The sequence below is a fragment of the Nicotiana tomentosiformis genome, chromosome 2, assembly GCF_000390325.3.
Source record: "Nicotiana tomentosiformis chromosome 2, ASM39032v3, whole genome shotgun sequence".
Taxonomy (NCBI): Eukaryota; Viridiplantae; Streptophyta; class Magnoliopsida; order Solanales; family Solanaceae; genus Nicotiana; species Nicotiana tomentosiformis.
The window spans coordinates 34,322,425-34,346,180 of NC_090813.1; the positions used below are offsets into that span (position 1 = coordinate 34,322,425).

General features: G+C 39.8%; 1 protein-coding gene and 1 long non-coding RNA gene across 2 annotated transcripts; both read right to left on the reverse strand.

Moving 5' to 3' along the window:
- Positions 1-1,823: 1,823 nt before the first annotated feature.
- On the reverse strand, positions 1,824-4,234 carry LOC104100125 (SCARECROW-LIKE protein 7). The gene has a single exon (XM_009607297.4). It carries the CDS (start codon positions 3,970-3,972, stop codon positions 2,164-2,166), a length of 1,809 nt encoding a protein of 602 aa, XP_009605592.1. The 5' UTR covers positions 3,973-4,234; the 3' UTR covers positions 1,824-2,163.
- Positions 4,235-21,540: 17,306 nt separating this feature from the next.
- Positions 21,541-22,889, reverse strand: LOC104115847 (uncharacterized). The gene is made up of 2 exons (XR_690697.4): positions 22,574-22,889; positions 21,541-21,916 (listed from the first exon to the last, which is right to left on the reverse strand). It is a non-coding gene; the product is annotated as an uncharacterized lncRNA (long non-coding RNA).
- Between the last annotated feature and the right edge of the window lie 867 nt (positions 22,890-23,756).

Sequence of the window (23,756 nt, forward strand, 5' to 3'; positions counted from 1 at the left end):
TCGCCAAATGTCTTTTCCAGTTTTCTTTAAGTATATTCACTTTAGTTTTGGTGCAGCCACAAAGTCTTTTCAAGTCTGACGCTGTTTTTAATTTTGTGAGTACCACTCCCACACTGATCAGTTTTTGAAATAAGAGCTTCAGAAAACTACAGAGAGAACAGATTTAGCTTCAATCTAAAGGGGGCACTTTTATCGAGCTCGGTGGATCGTTATCATCATTGTCAATTTTTAAATTGTCAGACCGACTTTTTCCAGTGGAAATGCAGAGTACCCTATAATCTAATCGGCTCTGCGTCGTATTAGCCGTCTTATTGCTAGTAAAGTGCAGAGTTACCCACCATAATTTAATCGGCTCTGGGTCGTATTAACAGTCTTGGATTCGACTGGATTCGGTAATTTTATTTTGAATTATGTACGTATACATTTATGAAAAGTTAAACATGTATAATAATAATAATAATAATAGAAATAATTAAATTATGCTAAGTCTGCTATAGAGTATAGACCAGTTCCATTTAAGTCTTGAACCACAATGTCCACCTATTAGAAGATCACCTTAATTAAACTCGATGAGATAAGATAAGAGGGGTTGCTCCAATGGTCAGCATCCCACTTATAACTCCAGGGTTATGGGTTTAAATCACCAAAGAAGATCAAAGGGGAAATTAAAGGGCTGGATAGAAGGAAAAAAAAACTCACCGAGATAATGCATTTTGATCGACGAATTTTAGAAAATTGTTTTGTAAATGTTACCGTTTATATCTTTTTCTAAATGTCATAACTCATAACCATTGACTCTTGATAGCCGTATCAGTTCTTTTCAGTGTTTCAATTTTTTCTACTACCAATACCAATTCATGGCCCATTATGCTATGCAACTTGTCCTACATTTTCCTCAGCAATTCAGAGAGGCAGTAGTAATCAAAGCGCACTATGGATGGTCCAAAATTAGAGCAAACAATGTAAGACTACAGCTGACCCAAGCTCTCAGTCTCAGGCTGTGAATTTGGTGTTTCAGTCAAATAATTAGGCCCCCTACCACCTTCTACGTTTTGCAAAAGAGCACGCCTCTTCTTCATCTGTTGCAGCTGCTTCCCCACTTCATGACAGAAACTGAATAAATGAGTGAAAGATAGAGAGATAGAGTAATAAGGGTACTACACTCTGAATTCATTTCAGAGTGAAAGGAACTGCCATTAATATGTTTCCATAAATCAAGTAGTACTATTTCTACTATACTAGCACAAGACTTGCTAAAAAGGAATGACTTTACTAGGGGTGTAAGGCTTCCTGAATGAAAGATTTTGGCAAATCAGTAACGAAACAACTGCTCAAGAAAAAAGCTGTTTTTATTTTTCTAGCCCACAGGTTTTACTTAAAAGTCATTGTCAATGGAATTTCCATCGCAGAACCTGAGAGAAAAGGACGTTCTTCAATTCGATTAAAACCTCATCTAATCATTTAGTCGTTTAGTCCATCAACCTTCACTAATCGTGCAAGCAACAAAATGCTACCCCCCTCCAATTCAAAAAGAGTGTCTACTTAACCATTTGCATCCCCTTTAAAAAAATATTAACTTCTAAATAAAAATAGGTAATTTAACAAAACTGTCTCGGATTAAATATGTGTAGAGATTTGGTCACTTACACTTAATAAGGGCATTTTGAACCAAGAAAAAGCTAAGTGGACACTCTTTTTGAACTAGAGGGAGTAATATGGACTGTACGTCTGTACCACAGCAACAATAATAGACCAAATTCACTCTAATTATAAAGTAACCATTAGTGAAATTCACTTGACAAGTTAAAATTGGACCCTGGAAATAAAATCAGTTAACTAATTGTACATTAATAATTCACAAAATATGCACAATTACAGTCGATTTCCTCCTAGTGAACACCATACCTACCCAACAACCCAGAAGATGCAAAAACAAAACCTAATAACTACACAAGAAAACAAGATATCTTTAGAAAAAAGAGGACACCAAACAGTACACCATTCATGAAATTAACAAGGTGAGTTGCTGTTCCAGATTCCAGGGAGCTCAAAAATATCATCTTTCTATACTAACTTTAATTACTCTACGAGGAGCAATGAAATTGAAATTAAGCACTAAAAAAAGTACTTAACAGAACCAGGCCACATAATTGATTTGTAGAATTAGTGCCAAGAAGAAACAGTCAAAAGAGGCTTATCATTCCAAGCCAAGGAGAGAAACCCAGGTGGAGAATCAATTAACCCATATGATGAACTATAATTATAGTTCCAAAGAAGAATTTTTGCTTGACTCATAGCATAATGACTAAGTGTCACTTCTTTAAAACCTGCCCCTTCCATTAATTCTTTCCAATGTTCTTTATCTTCCATACATTCTCTTCTGGTTCCAGCTTCCTCTGTTCCCACCGCTCCGGCAATTCTCCGGCCAAGTATCAGTCTTTCCACTTCTACTCGCTCCGGCGAATCTCGGGTCAAACTCGGATCTAGTGACTCAAAAACTGTGGAGTAGTAATTCAAAGCATTCTTAAACCGCTGAAGAAATCCAACGTTGTTCAAATTCACCTCGTACTCGCCCAATGTCACTATGCTTGGATTCAATGACTTCGCTAAATTGAGTGCAGTTTTAACACTAACACTCGTCTCGTCCAATAAATTGTACAGCTGTAACATGAAATTTACAGATAAAGTTTCATCTGGATCGATTCGAAAACTAGACTCGTTTAGCTCCTGAACGGGTGTAAGTATCGGCTCGAATTCGAAGTTAAGATCCAGAAGCTTCGCGAAGTCACGGAGACGGTTTCCGGTAGCTAAAAGTGAAGCTGCCGGAGAGTTGCCTAATACCACCGATGGAATGCCGGAGATTCTAATACTGACTGGTTTTCCAGCTGATCTAGTGGCTAAAGCTTGTAAAAAAGCAGCCCATTGAATCCCATGAACAATGCCAAAATCTACTATGTGAATCCTCGTTGCTTTTTCAGTTGCTTCAAGAATAGCCTGATTAGCCGTTAAATGAGCAAACTTTGAGTACGGACATGCGTCGTTAAAGGCTTTGTAAGACAAAGTGAGCTCCTCTGGAGTGTAAGTACTAAATATTGAAGGACTTCTCTCTGTTTGACACGAAAGCCTACTGTAAAGAGCTTCTAAGAAATAGAACCCGACCCGCTCCGTCGGATCTCCTTGTTGGGAAACTAATTCCTCGAGTCGAATCAATGATTTTACTGCATTTTCTGGCTCTGAGTCGGCAAGTCTTGCACATTCCAGTAAAGATTTCAACAATGGTTTTGAGGAGAAAGTTTCAGGGGAACTACAGGGCACATCAATTGAGGCCACCTTGGATTCTTTATGAACAACTGGAGGAGAAGAAGATGGGGGGACCCATGGTTGTAATGGGTTGAGATTTTTTTGGGTTTCCGAAAAAATGACTCCATTGAGATCGGAAGTAGGAGGAGGAGGAGGAGAAGAGCCAATACTGAGTCGATTCGGACAACTCGAGAACGGATCTCCGTAAAGAGCAGCGAACTCGGAACTCGTATGCCACGGGTAAGAACCAGACTGAAGATTGGAACTTCCAGTAGAATCTCCACCGCCAATCAAGCTCTCCATCCACTCGTCCGAGTCAAACTCACCGCCCGGTCCACCGCTAAAATCAGTGAATCTAAACCCGGTCGAGTGGTGTTCCAGGTTCGGGAACTGAAATCCCGGTTCGCCGCCGTCTGGGCCTCCGGCTACGACCTGAAATGGGTCGGTGAAACCCGGTCCAGTAAGACCACCATATCCTAAAGTGGGACTGTTGGTTAAGCTCTGGTGAGTTCCAGTCCAGGGGCTTAAGCATAATGGATTGACACCACCCAAGAATTGCTGATGCTGCTGCTGTTCTTGTTGTTGGAGCTGCTCTTGCTGCTGCTTTTGCTTTATAACTTGCTGAGCTATTGCCATTAGATTTCCACTGTCCGTACACATGTATGCTGCCATTCTCCACCCAATATCTTGCTAGCTTAATCTACACTACTAAATATACATTACCTCAAGAAATTGCTGAGGTCGCAAGATTGAGTGGACTAAGAGAGAGAGAGAGAGAGAGAGTTAAGAAAAAGGGGATAGTGCACTAATCTATTGAGTGAGGTCTCCTCTTAGCTTTAATTGACGAAAGCTCAACTTTAGAAGGAGGACAAAGTTTTTGTTTAAGCCCATCTGTCACTTACTATTTTAATAGTAATAGTTTTTCTTTCTCATTTAATATGTGTATTTCGTTTTGAGATGTAAATTGACTTATATATTATTAAAATTAAAGTATGATCATGGGCGGAGATAGAACATTACCTATAGGTTCGGTCGAACCCAGTATCTTTTGTCCAATTGTGTATTTATTTTTAAAAAATTATTGAATATATATACAACAACAACCTAGTAAAATTTTACAAGTGCGAGTTTGGGGAGGATAGTGTGTACTCAGACTTACCCTTATCTGATGGAGTAAAGAGATTGTTTCTGATAGACCATCGGCTCAAGAAAATAAAAAAGAGGAAAAGAGACGATATAAAATTGCAAGAGCTGCAACTCTAACTCTAGACATGCAACTTAAGACAAACCCGCTTAAGCCATCAAACTAAGAATTTGTATTCTCTTTGAATATGTATAATTTATTAATTTAGTACTCATTAACTTAAATCGATTAGGTTTCTCGAACTCATAAACTTCAAATTCTGTCTTTGCGTCTGAGTATGATGAATGTGATATTATTATAGAAAACAGTTCTAATTTATGTGAGATGAGATTAAATTTCTAAAGATGTGTAAAATAAAACATTGTTAATTGAGGCGTTTCTAAATAAAAGATAGTGTCATAAAAGCTGAACGGAAACGTATGAGTCTTATATTTTGTTTGGCTTTAAATTTACATTTACTTTCCTCTTCTAAAAAACAGACTACTCAAGCTCTTCATCATTTATTAGAGTTTCGGACATAAAACATCACTTAATTTAAACTTTTATTGAGAACTTCTTTTAAGTATTCGCGTAGTACGATACATCAGTTTACAAAAGAAAACAAAAAGGTCCATTTAATGTGCCTTTCAAATTTACAGAAGTAAGTACAAATCGAACAACTGATAAAAAATCCTACTTCAATCTATTCCGTAAAAACATTTTATGCAAACTTTAAGGGATCATTCTCATGATAGAACGTGAGAGTAACACGTTTTACTGTGACAAAATATGAAGTGATGATCATCCCGAGATATGCACTAACACCTTTGACATGCACTACAACCGTCAAACGCTCGTGAAAGTTTTATTTTCAAAGTTATTTTAATAAAGATAAGGTTAAATTTAAAAATAAAAGTTACCTAATGTTATCTAATATAAAATCAAATATATATTTTATGTTATACCACCTATTATTTCAATGACTCAAACATTTTCGAATAAAAATACAGTTACTAAATATTCTCATTATTTTTTAGTTTCATACTATAATCCCCACTTTATAATATCAATATAACTTGTTCCCAAATCAAATAACTCATGTGTTTATCTCCACCCACCTCATCTACCAATTGACTACCAATAACTATGATCACTCTATTTTTACTGTCCTATAATTCTTCATTGTCATTTGTCAACTAATTAAAATCAAGATTTTGAAGACAATAATTAGTGTCTGAAATCCATTTATTCTACGTTTATGCCAAAATCACAGTGAAAAAAAATGGAAGAATCTCAAACACATGTTTTGAATAGTCAAAATAGGCTTGACTCATAAGACCAAACTAATTCGCTAATTTTATGACACCGGATTATAAATTTTCTAGCCCATTTGAAATTGAAGCATTTTGCTCAGCTCCAATCAACCCGTTGGCCTCATGGAATGAGCTGCTTTGTGCGGCCAAACATTGAAAAGGTCGTGAAAATTTCAACAGATAATTAAAAAAAAATTATAAACTTTATACTAAACTCGAGGAACGTAACAGTACTTGTGCTTTTGAAATAATTTGATTATTCCTAGAAAAACCCCTATTTCTTTCATTAAGTAATTGAATGTGTTCAACTATTCTCTCCAGAATTTATTTATTCACATCTTGTTTGGAAGGTTAAATAAAAATAGAGCTTTGATAACAAATATTAAAAATTTGAAAGCGTTTGAAGGAAGAGTTGCAATTGGTCTGAATATTTTTTCTTCGTTCTTATTAAGACTTGTGTATCTACAAATCATCATATTTCCTTAATATTTCTTAATTTCTATGTTTTAGTTGATATGCTTGCTAATCGCTTACAACGATAATCTTACTAATTTCTTTTACTTGTCATTGTTTTAAAACCAATATTCTAGTGGAATGAAATTAAAAAACTCTTATAAGGAGGTCAAAAACCAATATCTCAACTTGTTAATTCAATTTTTATTTAATTTTACTTTAAACACAATGGATGTAGAAGTAAATTTGCTCAACCTTGCTGTTACCATTTTCTTGTGGACAATAGAAAAATGATGTAAAGAGAGTCAAAATAGTCAATACAAATTTCATTGAGAAAGGGATGCACAAAAAATCTAATAATGGAAATGCAATGATGGTTAAGCCTATATAGTCCTCAGTGGCTGAATCGTGCATGACGTGGCGCCAGTAAGGAGTGGGTCCCATGTTTCCGTGATATGAAAACTCCATGTCATTAACGTCCACGTGTACGCAACTTTCCTCCCGCTCTGTTCGGGGAACTTTGGGTTTCACTGCGGGGCCTACTCTTTGTTCCCACATTTGAATACGACACGTCAGTATACGGCGGGTCCACATCGCCGTCTCGTGACCTCATTGATTATCTAATCTTTCTGGAAGTCAGCATGACTTGATCTTCACCGTCCATTCTGAAATCTACGGCAATAACTATATTCCTCATTACGTTCGTGTTTCTACCTTTCAACTATTTTCGCACTGAATTTTCAGCCTCCACCACCACCACCCTCCCTTTTTTTTTTTTTAATTAAAACTATTTATATTTGATAGTCTTTTTTTTTTTTATATAGAACATACAAAATGTATATATATAAATAAAATATATATTTTTTAATTATTATTTTAAGAACGATTATACAGTATTATTTTTCCTTTTTCCCCCTTATAAAAGTCATTAAAACTTATACATCACAGAAAGTTAAAAAAAAATCTCTAAGAACATAAATTACAAAATTAATTAATAAATCACCTATAGTTAAATAATAAAAGTATATCGTACATTTATTGACAACTTAAAAATACAATGAAAACGAATGCCTATATTTTACACATTGCCTCCTAATCTCTTTACTACAAAAGTTGCTGAATGTGACTCCAGTGTATAGTGGTTAATGAATAGATAATTTTCCGGAAAACCATATAAAAATGGTAAATGTAAAAACTTTTGCTTATTCTCAGAGTTGAGGAATAGGAAAGTGCAGTTTCCTAGTTGGAGCCAAGTGTAAACATTTCAATTTTTATACTGGATTTGCCTGCTGTGTAAAATTCAGTAGATTTTTGACCAAGAAAGTAAAGAAGGTTGAGCAACTTGTGGACACGTCAGCAAATGAGTCAGCTCTGAGCTGGTATCGTACCTCTATTGGTCAAACTGTGGCTAGAGGGTGAAAAAAGGTGAAAACGAAAGGTGATGGAAAAAAAAATGGAAGGTTGTTAAAAAAGGAAAAGAAAAAAGAAGTGAAAAAAAAGGGAGATAATCTGATAACGTTGAAATGTGTTACGTTTCATTTTGGTCGGTTTTTGGGTCCGTTACTAGTGGGCCCATTCCTGCCGCAAGATGAAAAGGGAAAGTGAGAAAGACGGGACCAATTTGGGGAGAAAGTAACGGTACGTGATATTTTGACGGGGTGATTACAGAGCCTATGCCCAAGTGATAATAACAGCCAAATCCATCATTAATATGACTTATTTTTTTCCTTTTCCTTTTTCAAGAAAGATGGTCCGTTAGAAGTGGAAGAGGAATGTATGTATAGTTAGCATTTTAACCCTACATCAAATGGAAAATTGGAGGTTCTAAGAATATCAATTTATATTGAAACCATAAAACAATCTATCTCATAAGAAGGTAAGATTATGTATCGTGATTATAATTCTAATTAATTTCGAAATAACTAATTTTGAACCAAACGACCCCTCATTGACTTTATAACAACGGTTGCAATTGATAAGTTATGAATTGTAACCATTAGATAGTAGCTTTACCTGAATTGTTCAACAATATATAAATGAGTGAGTTGGTAGCTATACTAGTCAATTTCATCTTAGTTTTCATGTTTCGGCTTCCTTTTATGTCTAGCTCGATGGAGATAACTGATCACAAATACAGGGAGTTAATGCACTTACAACGGAAGAAAAGAAAAGACAAATAATAATAACAATATCATCAAACTGAGAATGTAAAGAGAGGGGCCAGTGCGTCAGTGGGAAGGGTATGATTGAAGGAGGACCACCTTCGAACTATTAAAAGAATCGTATATTAATAATAATTATTTTTGACATATTAGTAATACTAGTAGCACACATGCACTTTCATGTTCGTACATCTTTCTTACGTATTCAGTTATCGTATTTTTTTGATTGATACTGTTTGATACTACTATTTTTCTATTCTCTTTCGTCTTTTTCATCTTCTTTCTTCTTCTTCTTTCTTCTTCTCACCTTTTCCTTTTTCTTAGTCGAGAGTTTATCGAAAATAATTTCTTTACATTCACTAGATAGGGGTAAGGTCTGCATACACATTATCCTTTCCAAATGTTTGTCTTTTGACATCAATTTTTGGAGGTGTTTACCCGAAAATTCGGATAACGTTAAATTTAGATATGGTTCTAAGGGTATGCAAATTTCTTTGATATAAAATGACAATACAGGTATTTTTGCTGTGAAAATGGAAAATGATGGAAGGGAAGACTGGAAAATATTAGAAGAACAATCACAATGAAATCTTAATCTCCTCTCCCTATTGCAGTCTATCTCCCCCTTTATAGTAGAGGGTCACTACTTTATTTGTAACAACATAAAATAATACATATAGTGGAGAACCCATGATGGTTGTCTCTCCCTTGATTCTCGTCAAGATTCTCTCCCTTGGTGCGGTTGTAACGGCTCTTGTCTTGCGAGCTTGGCACTGACTCGAGCTTGGTGCTAGATCGAATCCCCAGTCTTAGTTCGAGCTCGGTTCTGCCTTGGAGCATCGATATTCGGGGCCTGTGTCAGTCGTCGTTATCCCGTAGTCCGATCCGGATGCGGGTTCGATAATGATATCGAGTTTTGCGGTTGATTGGTCTTATGGCTCGAAGCTCGGCGTCTCTACTTCGGAATTTGTCAAAGCTCGCCATGCGGATACCCTTTGATTGAAACGTTATTGTCTCGACCGGTCTTTATGACTGAGAATCGATTTTGACCGTACATAGATAGTCCCCTCGTTTCTCGGAAAGGATGTGGTGAGAAACGATATGATTTCCCTGCGGCTCGATCAAATTTATGTCGACGTTTCTATCGAACCCGATCTCGACATATGTGATGGCTGTCCCATCGGCTCGATTTTACCGAGGCATTTAATGTGTGTCAGACGGTGGTCGGCCACCGCTGATACCAAACCGTCAGGCCTTACTCTATAAATAATCTTTCCACATAACTTTTACCATTTTTGCGCCTTCTTTTCCTCCAGACTTTCCTATTTATCCTCTCTACTTTGCTGCTATGGGGCCGTTCATACCAGAATTTTGGTGATGTCTATTTCTTCCCTTGCACTCTTTCCTTTCAAATCAATGGCGAAAACTTCCAAAACTGTACCTCAGAAGGAAAAAGCCTCTTCCCCACGGTCGTCTGATGATAAGGCGTCGGTGGAGCCGTCAGTTCATGACTATGTTCCTGGCCCGTGCATTTTGAAAACTGATTTTAAGGTGGAGAACCCTTCCTTTGTTCCGGGTCGATGTGAACACGTATCGATGTATACATGCTCTATAATGGAGGATCACCTCGAGGCCGTCCGGAAAGATTGCAACTGGGGTTCCGAGGTCGTGCTGCAAATTCCGTCTTCCGACGAGGATGTTACCACTTACGTAGAGGGTTTTTTAAGTGTTTACACTTATCCCTTCACACTGGGACCCGTCGACCCGGTGATTATTGATTTCTGCAAAAGGTATCAAGTCACCCTTGGCCAAATCCATCCCTCTTTATGGCGTATAGTCATCTTATTGTGCTTCTTCTCTATCAAAGCCGGAGGGTTAGATTTTTCTCTGAATCACCTCATCCGACTGTATCGGCCTCAGATCTTTCGAGGACTAATCAGACTTCATCGTCGGGCATCGAAGGCATTGATGTCGAGCATCGATGAAGACAAGGATCGAGGTTGGATGGGTCGTTATATTCGAGTGAGGACCCGTGATATCATTCCGGAGGAGAAGATGTCGTTCCCTGAGGAATGTAATTTTGACCGTAAGTGATTTTTGTTCACTTTTGAGGTGCTTTTCCGATTTTTTCTGATGTCCTTCCCTGATGTTCAGTTGCCCCTTGGATGCCACAAGCGGTGCCCGACCTCGAGGACTGGGTTCGAAAGTTGGCCTCGACATCCTCTTACGCCGAGCGCGCTTGGCGTGATTTGGCAAAAGGCAGATGGGAGGCCAAGAACTATGGTGAGGTTTGCTTCTTGTTTCCTTCAAAGTATTCTTTGCATTCTATTCGTTACCGATTTCCTCTTGTGCAGGTATAACCAGGGATGCCGTTTTGAGGCCTTCGAGCGGCGAGGAAAGAAACAAGTCCCTGGTCCCTAAGCAGGGGGAAGATAAGAAGCGAAAAGCTTCCTCTCGATCAGAGGACCCCAAGCCCAAAATTCGCAGGGTGAAGAGAAAAACAATTGCCCTTTCGATTGACTCGGTCCAACGACTGAGAGAAGAAGAAGAAGAAAATAGCTCCTCGGCTTTGGTAGTTCGGTCTACGGAGGCCATCGAGGTTGCCAGAGCTCCCGAGCCGATGGCGGCTGTACCTGTCGGGGTTGTTCCCGAAGACCAGAATCTCGACCGGAGTACTCCGAGCGATTTGCTCGGGGCTATGACAATGGGTGATTCGCCTTCTCTTCCATCTTTTTCTGAGGAGGTGCTGAAGGAAGCTCAAGAATTGAAGACTCATGATATCGGCGCAGGCTCTGGTGCAAGGGATCCTTTCGGGGATTGTTTTACTGGAGTCGACGACGGTTCCGATATCAGTGACGCTTCTCTTTTATTGTAGGAGGCTCAGCATTTCATTACCCGGGTAATGATTCTTCCATACTTCATTTTATTTGTTCTTTTCCATACTTGACTCGTGTTTCTTACTGTGCATGCCATTGGTAGGTTTCGAGTCGATTTTAGCCATTATGAGGCCGAGCTCCGGAAGGTCTCAGGTGAGAGAGATGCCCTGCGGCTTCTTTGCAGCCAAAAGGACGAGGCTATAAAGGACCTCCAAGCGGATTTGGCTAAGGTCCGTGAAGAAGGGGCTGAGCTTGATAAGCAGGTGAGCCTCGTTCTGTTAAAGTATGGGTCTGACTCAACCATGGAAGTTAACCCTTCGTTGTCTCAGTTGCAGCAAAAGATCAAAAAGATCGGGTTACTTCGAGAAGAAGTCGATCAAATCCGAGCTGAATGCAATCGGTGGAAGGAGACCCTCGACCGCCTGGCAGCGGAAAAAGAAACCATCTTAACAAAATTATTATCGGCCGACGTTCAACTTTGAAGTGTCAAGCAAAAGGGGTCGGTTCAAGCTAAGAAGATTGAGGAGTTTGAAACACGACTTGCTGAGGCTAAGGCGGAGGTTGAGTCGTCGAAAGTATTGGCGGATAAGTCCATTGCTGTATATCATCCTGATGCTGAGGGTGCTCAGATGGAGGCCCGGTAAGCGGCGAAGTCCGCCGATACTCGAGCTCATTGGGTTGCCGAACTTGTTAAGTGTAGGTCTCGGAGGGAGACCCTCGAGGAGATACACGCTCGAGGTTTCGACCTTGCCGAAGAGGTAAAAAAGGAAAAAGAGCAAGAAGCGGAAGCTGAAGCCTTGGCTTCTGACGATGATGATGATGGTAGCAAAAGCAGATCTGAGGACAGGGAAGATCTCGACCAGGAAGATTAGTTTCTAATTCTTGATGTTTGTACATTAATCTCGTAGGCAAATTTTGTATATACATGTGTAATCAGGTCGACTTGTTTTTGTTTTGTGAAGACTTTTAATCGAATGTTGACCTTGTAGTTTCTCTGATCGATTAGATTTGTAGCCCATGGGTTTGCTTGTTGAGTCGATGATTTAAAATTTGAAGGAACATAATCCGTAGGTGTAATGTAATGGTTGAGTTAATGTAAACTCAGAGTAAAAGTAGCTTATTAGCCATCGAGTGAATGTTTTGAACTTAAAATATTGTAGCCCGTAGGCGTAATGGTCGAGTGAGTGCTTGCTCGAACTCGGAATAACAATAGCCCATAGGCCTAATAATCGAGTAAATGTTTCGAACTTGAGATCATGTGGCCCGTAGGCTTAATATTCGAGTGATTATTTCTAACTTGGAACGAAAGTAGCCCGTAGGCTTAATGGTCGAGTGAATGTTTCGAACTCGAGATAATGTGGCCCATAGGCTTAATGGTCGAGTGAGTGCTTGCTCGAACTTGGAATAACAGTAGCTCGTAGGCTTAATGGTCGAGTGAATGTTTCGAACTCGAGATAATGTGGCCCGTAGGCTTAATGGTCGAGTGAGTGCTTGCTCGAACTCGGAATAACAATAGCCCGTAGGCTTAATATTCGAGTGAATGTTTCGAACTCGGAATATAAGTAGCCCGTAGGATTAATAGTTGAGTGAATCTTAATTCTGGTTGAACAATAAATCTCAAGTCATTGCACATGTGTTTATGTTTTGGCTAATCTATATGAGCATGGTTCATTTTGAAAATTTGGCTCTTACAAGTTTTCCTGTTGGAACCCTATTATTGTGAGATGACTTTCTTGTATCTGAACTCAATGTATTTGAGGGCCTTGATGCCCCCCTAGTATTCGAGGTCTGTCGGAAAGAGACCTCGGATATTGTTGAAAGTGCAGCATGATCGATGGTTGCCTCATTAAAAACCTTGCCGAAAAACCCATTTGGGAGAAAACCGATCTAAGGGAAAAAGAGTGCAACACGTGCTCTTGATTGGAAGATCTTCTTCATCTCTCGTTCGGACTTATGCATGGGTTAGTTAGATGAATATGGAAAGGACATGCCTTAGCAGTAGTACCGTTTTAGATATGATACATTCCAACTGCTTGATAGCTATTTGCCGTTTATGATGCCAAGCATGTATGATCCTTTTCCAACGTTCTCGAGCACCTGGTATGGTCCTTCCCAATTTGGTCCCAATTTTCCTTCGTTTGGATTCCGAGTATTGATGGTGACCTTTCTTAACGCTAAGTCCCCGGGCTTGAAATGGCGGAGTTTAGTTCTTCGATTATAGTACCTTTCGATTCGTTGCTTTTGGGCGGCCAGTCGGATGATGGCAGCTTCTCGTCCTTCATCCGATAATTCAAGGCTGGTGTTCATGGCCTCGTTATTTGATTCTTCTGTCATGTATCGAAATCTGGGACTAGGTTCACCGACTTCGACTGGTATCAATTCTTCGGAACCATATACTAAGGAGAACGGGGTCGCCCCCGTACTGGATTTTGACGTTGTTCGGTATGCCCAAAGGACTTCGGGCAGGATTTCTCTCCATTTTCCTTTCGCGTCATTCAATCTCTTCTTCAGGTTTTGAAGAATAGTCTTGTTCATTGATTCGGCTTGACCGTTTCCACTGGGGTGGTATGGTGTTGATAATATCCTTCTTATTTTGTGATTTTGCTGCCAACGAATTGCTTCCCATTATCGCATACTATTTCGGCGGGTATCCCGAATCGGCATATGATATGATCCCAAATAAAGTCTATAACTTCTTTCTCTCTTATTTTCTCGAATGCCTGCGCTTCAACCCACTTAGAAAAATAGTCAGTCATAAATAAAATAAATTTGGCTTTATCTGGGGTCGACGGCAGAGGGTCGACGATGTCCATCCCCCATTTCATGAATGTCCACGGGAATAGGACCGAGTGAAGTTGCTCCCCGGGTTGATGGATCATTGGCGCAAACCTCTGACATTTATCACATTTACGAACAAATTCTTTCGCATCTTTGCCCATATCGATCCAATAATACCCCGCTCTGATCACTTTTCGGACTAATGTGTCGGCGCCGGAGTGATTGCCACAAGTGCCCTCGTGTACTTCCCGGAGGATATAATTGGTATCTCCCGGACCCACACATACCGCCATCGGTCCATCGAATGTTCTTCGATATAGTGTTCTATCCGCAGCCAATGTAAATCGAGCAGCTTTAGTCCGTAGGGCCCTGGAATCTTTAGGGTCTGAAGGGAGCTTTCCGTTTTTTAAGTACTCAATATACTTGTTTCTCCAATCCCAAGTTAAGCTAGTAGAATTTATTTCGGCGTGCCCTTCTTCGATTACCGATCTTGAAAGTTGGACGACAGTCCCCGAGCTCAAATCACCTACCTCGACCGATGATCCCAAATTTGCTAGAGCATCGGCCTCATTATTCCGTTCCCGGGGGACATGCTGTAAGGTCCATTGTTTGAAATGGTGTAAGGTGATAAGCAGTTTGTCTAGATACCTTTGCATCCTACTTTCTCTGACTTCGAAGGTTTTGTTTACTTGACTCACCACCAGCAAAGAGTCACAGTGCGCCTCAATGACTTTTGCTCCCAAGTTTCTAGCTAGTTCGAGACTTGCAATCATGGCTTCATACTCGGCCTCGCTGTTAGTTAACCTGATAGTTTTAATAGCTTGCCTAATAATGTTACCCATGGGGGGTTTTAAAACTATGCCTAACCCGGACCCCTTTATATTCGAAGCACCGTCCGTAAAAAGGATCCATACCGCGGACGATATATCTGATTTCAAAAGGAGTTCCCTTTCGACTTCGGGTATGAGGGTTGGCGTGAAGTCGGCCACGAAGTCTGCCGAAATTTGAGACTTGATGGCCGTGCGGGATTGATATTCGATATCGTAGCCACTGAGTTCGATGGCCCATTTGGCCAATCGGCCTGATAGTTCGGGCCTATGTAAGATATTTCGGAGTGGGTAGGTGGTTAATACGCTTATGGGGTGACATTAGAAATACGGCCTTAACTTTCTAGATGCGCTTACCAGGGCAAGTGCCAATTTTTCTAAGTGCGGATACCTAGTTTCCGCTTCTCCTAAGGTCCGACTCACGTAATAAACGGGAAATTGCATACCTTGCTCTTCTCGAACTAGGACGCTGCTTACGGCGACTTCCGATACTGCCAAGTACAGGTAGAGCTGCTCGTCCGGTTTCGGAGTATGAAGCAGTGGCGGGCTCAAGAGGTATCGTTTCAATTCCTGTAACGCTTGTTGGCATTCTGGCGTCCAGGCGAAGTCGTTATTCTTTTTGAGTAGGGAGAAAAATTTGTGACTTCGATCCGATGATCTTGAAATAAACCGGCCTAAGGCTGCAATTCTTCCCGTTAACCTTTGTACAGCTTTCACGCTGTCCACGATGGTGATGTCTTCGATGGCCTTGATTTTGTCGGGGTTGATCTCAATTCCCCGATTTGAGACCATGAAGCCGAGGAACTTGCCCGAACCGACCCCGAAAGCACATTTTTTGGGGTTGAGCTTCATGTTGAATTTCCTTAGAATCTTGAACGTTTCCTGCAAATGGGCCAAATGGTCCTCTGCGCGCAGGGACTTAACTAGCATGTCATCAATATAAACTTTCATTATTTTACCTATTTGTTCTTCGAACATTCTGTTTACTAGGCGTTGATAAGTAGCTCCTGTATTTTTTAGCCCGAAGGGCATTACGTTATAACAATATGTTCCATATCGGGTCACAAATGAAGTCTTTTCCCGATCATCCGGATTCATCTGAATTTGATTATACCCGAAATAGGCATCGATAAAGGTGAGAATCTCGTTGCCGGCCGTGGCATCGATCATACGATCGATGTTGGGAAGTGGGAATGAATCTTTGGGGCATGCTTTGTTCAAATCCTTATAGTCCACACACATTCTAAGTTTGTTTCCTTTTTTAGGTACAACAACCACATTGGCTAACCATTCGGGGTATTTTACTTCCCGAATGGACCCTATCTTGAGAAGTTTGGTTACCTCGTCCTTTATGAATGCGTGCTTTTCCTTGGACTGGGGCCTTCTTTTTTGCTTCACCGGTCTGAACATGGGGTTCAAGCTTAGCTGGTGCGCCGTTATGTCCGTAGGGATCCCTGTTATATCTAGATGGGACCAGGCAAAACAATCGATGTTATTGATAAGAAATTGAATGAGTTTCTTCCTGAGTTCGGGGCTCAAACCCATTCCCAGGTATACCTTTTGTTCGGGCCAGTGTTCGATCAGTACGATTTGCTCCAGTTCCTCAATTGTTGATTTGGTGGCATCGGAATCATCGGGGGTTACGAAGGATCGAGGGATCCATCGATCATCATTGTCCTCTTCAACGTTTTGCTTACCTGGTCGGGTCGAAGCCGATGTCTGTGATTGCTATTTGGCGCTCAGCTTTGAACCTGATCCTTTCATTGGTGAAGGTGAGGATATTGATTTTGCTTCTTTGATGGAGAACATTTCCTTTGCGGCCGGTTGTTCCCCGTACACTATTTTGATACCTTCCGATGTTGGGAATTTGAGGACCTGGTGTAGGGTTGAGGGTACGGCTCTCATGCTGTGGATCCACGGCCTTCCGAAGAGGGCGTTATACCTCATATCACCTTCGATTACGTGAAACTTTGTTTGCTGGATGGTTCCGGCTACGTTTATCGGTAGGGTGATCTCGCCTTTAGTGGTTTCACATGCCATATTAAATCCGTTTAGAATCAGAGTTGCGGGTACGACCTGATCCTGCAGGCCGAACTGTTCTATGACCCTCGATCTGATGATATTGGCCGAGCTACCTGGATCAATTAACACACGCTTAATCTTAGTTTTATTCATGAGTGCGGATATTACCAGCGCGTCGTTATGGGGTTGGATGATTCCCTCTGTATCTTCATCGCTGAAGGATAAAGTCCCTGCGGGTGCATGATCTTGGCTTCGAGATCGCTTCACAATCGACGTTTTAGCGTGTTTAAGCATCGGTCCCTGGGGGGGCATCGACGTCGCCGACGATCATGTGAATGACGTTTTGCGGTTCTTCTGGCTCGTTTCGCTTACCGAATTCCTTGTCTCTAAAATGGTTCTTCGCCCTATCGCTCAGAAATTCCCGAAGATGCCCTTTATTAAATAAGCGGGCCACTTCCTCTCTTAGTTGCCTGCAATCTTCCGTTCTGTGACCATGGGTTCCATGATATTCGCACATTTGATTGGGATTCCTTTGGGCAGGATCGGTTTGCATGGGTCGAGGTCATCTGGTGTCTTTGATGTGTCTGATGGCCTATACGATGACGGATGTACCAATGTTGAAATTATACTCCGAAAGTCGAGGGATTTCTATAGGATCTGTATATTTATCAAAGCCGTTCTTGCTCATAAGTCCTCGAGAATTTTGCCCCCGATCAATCCTTCGGTTGTTCTGAACCGTGTCACGTGCTGAACTATTGTTCATCCGATCTGTGTCGTACGGTTGGTATCGATCTCTGTTCGACCTTTGCTCTCTGTTGGCTTCCCTTTGATTTTTAGTGGTTGTGTGGTTCTGTCGTACGGGCCCATATGGAACTCCCAATTGATCATCTCGACCTTGATTTTTGATTGGTACCGGTTGTGTACATCTGCCCAAGGTATTGCAGGGTACTCGATCAAATTTAATTTCAACCGACGTGATGCTGTCGAGCTTAGCCCATTCAGTCCTTGGGTGAAAGCTTGTACGGCGCAGTCGTTTGTGACCTGTGGCAAGTCCATACGCTCTATTTGAAATCGGGATACGAATTCCCTCAGCATCTCGTTACCCCTTTGCTTTACTTTGAAGAGGTCCGATTTTCTTGTTGCAACCTTTATGGCACCAGCATATGCTTTTACGAACGAGTCCGCTAACATGGCGAAAGAATCAATGGAATTCGGCGGTAAGTTTTGATACCAGATCATCGCTCCCTTTGCGAGGGTCTCTCCGAACTTTTTCAACAACACGGATTCGATTTCATCATCCTCAAAATCGTTGCCTTTGATAGCGCATGTGTAGGAGGTGACGTGTTCGTTAGGATCGGTCGTACCGTTATATTTGAAAATTTCGGGCATACGGAATTTTTTGGGGATTGGTTTTGGGGCCGCGCTCGAGGGAAAAGGCTTTTGTATGAATTTTTTCGAATCGAGCCCTTTTATCATTGGCGGAGCCCCCGGAATTTGATCGACCCTAGCGTTATACGTTTCCATTTTTTTGTCATTGGCTTCGACTCGCTTCGTGAGTTCCTCGAGCAATTTAGCAATTTCAGGAGCAATCCCCGATTCCCGCTCGTTTGATTTCACTACGGCGGGTTCTGTTCTAGGTGTGACTTCTCGAAGAAGCGGATTGGAGTTCGGCCCGCTTTGCGTATGGGTTCGGCTCTGCAACTGAGCTATTACTGCTTGTTGGGCTTGCAACATTTCAAAAATCATACGCAAGCTGACCCCGATTTTCCCCGTGCTGTAGGTGTCTCGGGCTATAGATCGAGCACCGCCTGAATGCTCCTCTCTGGTTCAGAATGCTGATTCGCTTCTAGAGCTATTTGCGAATTGATATCCAGTGGTACTTCGGCTCAAATTTCGGGTTCTTCGATTCGAGCCTCGTTACCGTTGTTAGGTAGCCTTCCGGGCCCGGGCACCAAGTTGTTGGTTTCATCTTGAAGGCCGGCTTCGAGGTCGATAGGTAGAGCCATGGCTGATTCGAAGTTGTAAGCTGGAGTGTACTGTAGATTTATATCAGACAATCACCGTTACCCTTAGCCCCACGGTGGGCGCCAAACTGTTTACCCGAAAATTCGGATAACGTTAAATTTAGATATGGTTCTAAGGGTATGCAAATTTCTTTGATATAAAATGACAATACAGGTATTTTTGCTGTGAAAATGGAAAATGATGGAAGGGAAGACTGGAAAATATTAGAAGAACAAGCACAATGAAATCTTAATCCCCTCTCCCTATTGGAGTCTATCTCCCCTTTTATAGTAGAGGGCCACTACTTTATTTGTAACAACATAAAATAATACATATAGTGGAGAACTCATGATGATTTGTTTCTCCCTTGATTCTCGTCAAGATTCCCTCCCTTGGTGCGGTTGTAACGGCTCTTGTCTTGCGAGCTTGGCACTGACTCGAGCTTGGTGCTAGATCGAATCCCCAGTCTTAGTTCGAGCTCGGTTCTGCCTTGGAGCATCCCGATCCGGACGCGGGTTCGATAATGATATCGAGTTTTGCGGTTGATTGGTCTTATGGCTCGAAGCTCGACGTCACTACTTCGGAATTCGTCCGAGCTCGCCATGCGGATACCCTTCGATTGAAACGTTATTGTCTCGACCGGTCTTTATGATTGAGAATCGATTTTGACCGTTCACAGGAGGCGCAGAAGAAAATTAAAGTACGAGCCCTTCAAGTTTGAACGCTTATAACAATTAATTTGTATGAGTGTAATAAGTCGTTTTTTGTCCGAAATCACTGGCTTGAAAGCTAAAGCAAAGAGTCTGAAGTCTCTGGACTCACTGGTGTTATTGGATAAGGACACAAGGCAAGCAAGAAAGACTAGCCAGAGACGTACTGTAGTAACAAGACATAAATAAAAAAAAGTTTAAATCTTGCAAGGCAAGTTAAGAATGTAAGGTCACATTCAACTGCACATCCACCCATGGCCGCCACCTTTATTTTGTTTCTTTCTGCTTTCTTTTACTTCAAACGTGAAGCCACCGGTTTGAATGAGTAGCAGGATCACTATTAAAAATCACATGTATACCGACGGACTTCCCTCGTTAACAAGGCTGCACCGAAGTAAGTCCGTCGCTAAGTAGTAAGTAGGTAAATCCTTTCTCGGTAAAATAAACCGACAGAATTTCTCGGTAATTATCAATGAACCCCATCGGAAAGTCATCGGTATATTTCTGACAGTAAGTGGTCAAATAATTTTACTTACCAACGGATATCCGTCGGTATATTATAAAATAATATAAGGCCAAATACATACGCAAATACTTAAACTTGTCCCAACTTTTTATTTAGACACCTAAACTAAGCTTAGGACCTATCAAACACTTAAACTAGATTAGAACTATACCAATTGAACACAACTGGATGATATGGCAAGTCATGTGTATCTCACCTAACAAGCGCGCTTAATGGCAACAAAAATTTAATTTCTGTTTGTTTTTTTCCAAGTTGTCTTGTTCTCCATGCTCACGGTCATTTTCTTCTTCAAAGCCAAAATTCTTGTACGAGAAAATAGAGTTTCACCGAAAATTTTTTGGATGAGTTGTAATCATTTTCTTCTTCGTGTGTTAAGAGACCCAAATCTGCCTTCATCGTCTTCGCCAAAAAATATTTGAGACCCAACAAATACGAATTCAAATTTAATTAGCCCTCAAATTAGAACTTCACAGCTTTAAAACATAGACTATAAAATGTCATGCTCTCAGTGAGTTAGATAATGGCAAGAGATAATAGCAAGAAAGCTTTTTAGGAACTCACGAGCAAGCTCCAAACGTCAAGTAGATCAAACAAAGCGGACACTGACACAGCCAAAACTATGAACCAGAGAGCTCGAGGATGAGAAATCCGACAAGCTCCCAATTGGTTCGGGGTTATGACATTAGCAATTATGAGCTTGCCTCATTTTTCCGATACAAGATGAGCATGAAGAAGTTATTTAGAACACCTATGGAAGACGGTAGTTCAAAAACCTGGTGGGTTTTGATTTTTATTTTATTCAAATATTTTGACTTTTTGTGCTGAGGTTCACTGGTTGTATTTGCCACATCAGAGTAAGTGTCTTTCACGCACTATAGGTTGTTTAGAATTGTAAAATAAGTGCTCAATTGGTATAGTTTTAACCTTGTTTAAGTGTTCCATAGGTCATAACCTTAATTTAAGTGTCTAAATAAAAAGTTGAGACAAGTTAAAGTGTCTGCATATGTATTTGTCCATAATATAATATTAATAATATCAATACCGACGGATATTCGTCGGTAAACTAAAAATAATAATTTAATATTACCGACGGATACCATTGGTAAATTTAGAATTTTAATTTAGTAATTTAAAAATTAAAAATATGAATAAATTCATATTCCGATGGATATCCGTCGGTATTTTCAACAAAATTTAAAAACTTGGTTCAAGTCTACCGACGGGTTCCCTCACTAATTAAGAATTCTGGACTGAAAATGAGTAAGTGTTCCGACGGACTCTGTCGGTAAGTCCCTCGTTAAATCTGGTACATTTTTGGCAGAGAGTGCCTATTTTTTGTTGCACCACCTGCGAGCCAGAATATTATAATAGAAACAGAAATGCAACTACAATAAAACTCAACTTAACAACAATAAAACTTTATAAACTATCCAAGCATCCAAATGATCCCATCAAACATCAAAACTATCCAACCAAACTTTAAAATGTAACATTCAAAGTTAACATCCAACTAAACAACAATCCAACCAAACATGAAATCACTCCTCATCTTCGGATTTCCCCTCATCTTCTTCATCATTTATATTATTTCCATCACTTCCATCCTCTTCATAAATGTGACTTTTTGGCGGAGAGCGGGGCAGGCCGATTAAGTGGTTCACTTGAGCCTTGAGGGAGTCGATGTCATTCTTAAGTGCGTCTTTAATCTTCTCTTCATGCTTTCTTTTTTCTCGTTCATCCGCATAGTTCCTAGAAAGTTGTTGAATCGTTTGTCGTATCTTTTCAAGGTCCTCATTTTGCACGGTGACGGATGTCCCAATACCTTGTAATCCACAAAAGAGAAGTGAAAAAAATACACGAAGAGTTAGAATTGAATAATTCAGCACCTAACTTCATAAACTTTAACTAGGGAACATCGACTACCATACATACCATGAAATAGAAATGTCAGACTAAGTTGGGGCAAAACATTTTTGTCCTACCAACTACCATCAAAATAAAGCCTTATTTATTTTCTTTGCTGAATCTTTATTTCCTTTTATTGTCAGTGTCCTCTTTTACGTATTAATGACTACAATTAAATGGCAACTTTAGTTTTAAACTGTTGATATATAATGCAGAATAAATTTAAGGGAGAAACGGGTAAAGAAGAAATTATGCGACATATTTCCTTACCAAGAATCCTTAACACTACATTTCTGAATTTAGGTTTTTTATACGCTCTAAACAATTGCATAAACGCCCAATATAGGTTCTTTATACACTCTAAACAAGAAAAACAAAATCCAATTTGTGCAAATATAAAAGAAACTCATTACATAATCTAGCCAATAAATAGAGATTTGTAAATAATAATGAAATAAAAGTAGTACTGATATATATACTGTTAATAATGCAATAGACTTATTTTGAAGATGAACACTGCCCTAATTTTTAGATTTAGGGCAGAAATAATTCGAAAATAGAGAGAAAAACTCACCGAGATAAAGGTCTTAGTAGGGTTTTGCTCTTTTGCCCAATTCTTAGAATGGCAACGGCACCGGTCAAGTCACAGCCACTGCATTATTTCTCTTTACCCGGTTGAAATGGGGCCAAAAAAGCCACACTAACACCAACCACCACTTCCGCCGCCGCGAGTCTCCTTCGTCTACAGCCGATAGCCACCTCAATACACCCCAAACCACCGAGTTAAACGGTGGTTCTGACTTAGACAAGCTCCCAGTAGAAGAACAAAGACAAGAAGAACAAAGACAAGACAAAGACAAGCTCTCAGTAGAAGAAGAAGAAGAAGGGCAAAAAGAGGAAAAAGAGGAAAAAGTGTTGTGGAATTTAAGGCGAAGAAAGAGTATAATGAAGGTGGGGTTAGAGGCTGAAACGACGTCGTTAAAGAAGAACATGAAATTAAGAAAGAGGTAAACCACCCAATAATCTTAATTATCAAATGCTTTAATTCTGTGTTGTGGAATTTATGTGTAATATTTAAGTTTTTGAAAATATTTAATTCTGAAAATATTATGCCCGTAATTGTAATATTTTCAAGCAAATGTAGTAATTAGCAAGATGTGATTAATTATTTTATTACTCCCTCCCATCCACTTTAATTGAGTTTTTAGATGTTTTAACATATATTAAGAAACTCATCTTTTAGCATTAATTAACAATGAAATTGACCATGAAATATAAATAATCCTGATAAAGGGTAATTCATCTTTTAACATTAATTAACAATGAAATTACTATTAATAATTTAAAATAAATCATAAGCTAATGTAATTATTAATTTATAAGCTAATTACTACTAAACCACTTTTACGTAGTTAAGTATCAATTAATAGTCTAATCAATCACTAATAGTACTTAAGGATATCACTAATGCACTTCTACTTAGTGTAGTTATCATTTTATAAACTAATCAATGAGTAATATTTCTTAAGAATACTGCTGATACACTTCTACTTAGTAGAATTTTCAATGTATAGGCTAATTGATCACTAATCTTTCTTACTGATATTACTAATACACTTCTACTTAGTGTAATTCTCAATGTATAAGCTAATCAATTAGTAATAGTTCTTAAAAATACTATTAATATACTTCTACTTAATTAGTCTAATTATTAATACATGGGCTAATCAATCATTATTATTACTTAAGGATACCAC

Excerpts from the sequence above, each read along its gene's own strand:
- LOC104100125 (XM_009607297.4), bottom strand. The coding sequence starts at position 3,972 with ATGGCAGCATACATGTGTACGGACAGTGGAAATCTAATGGCAATAGCT.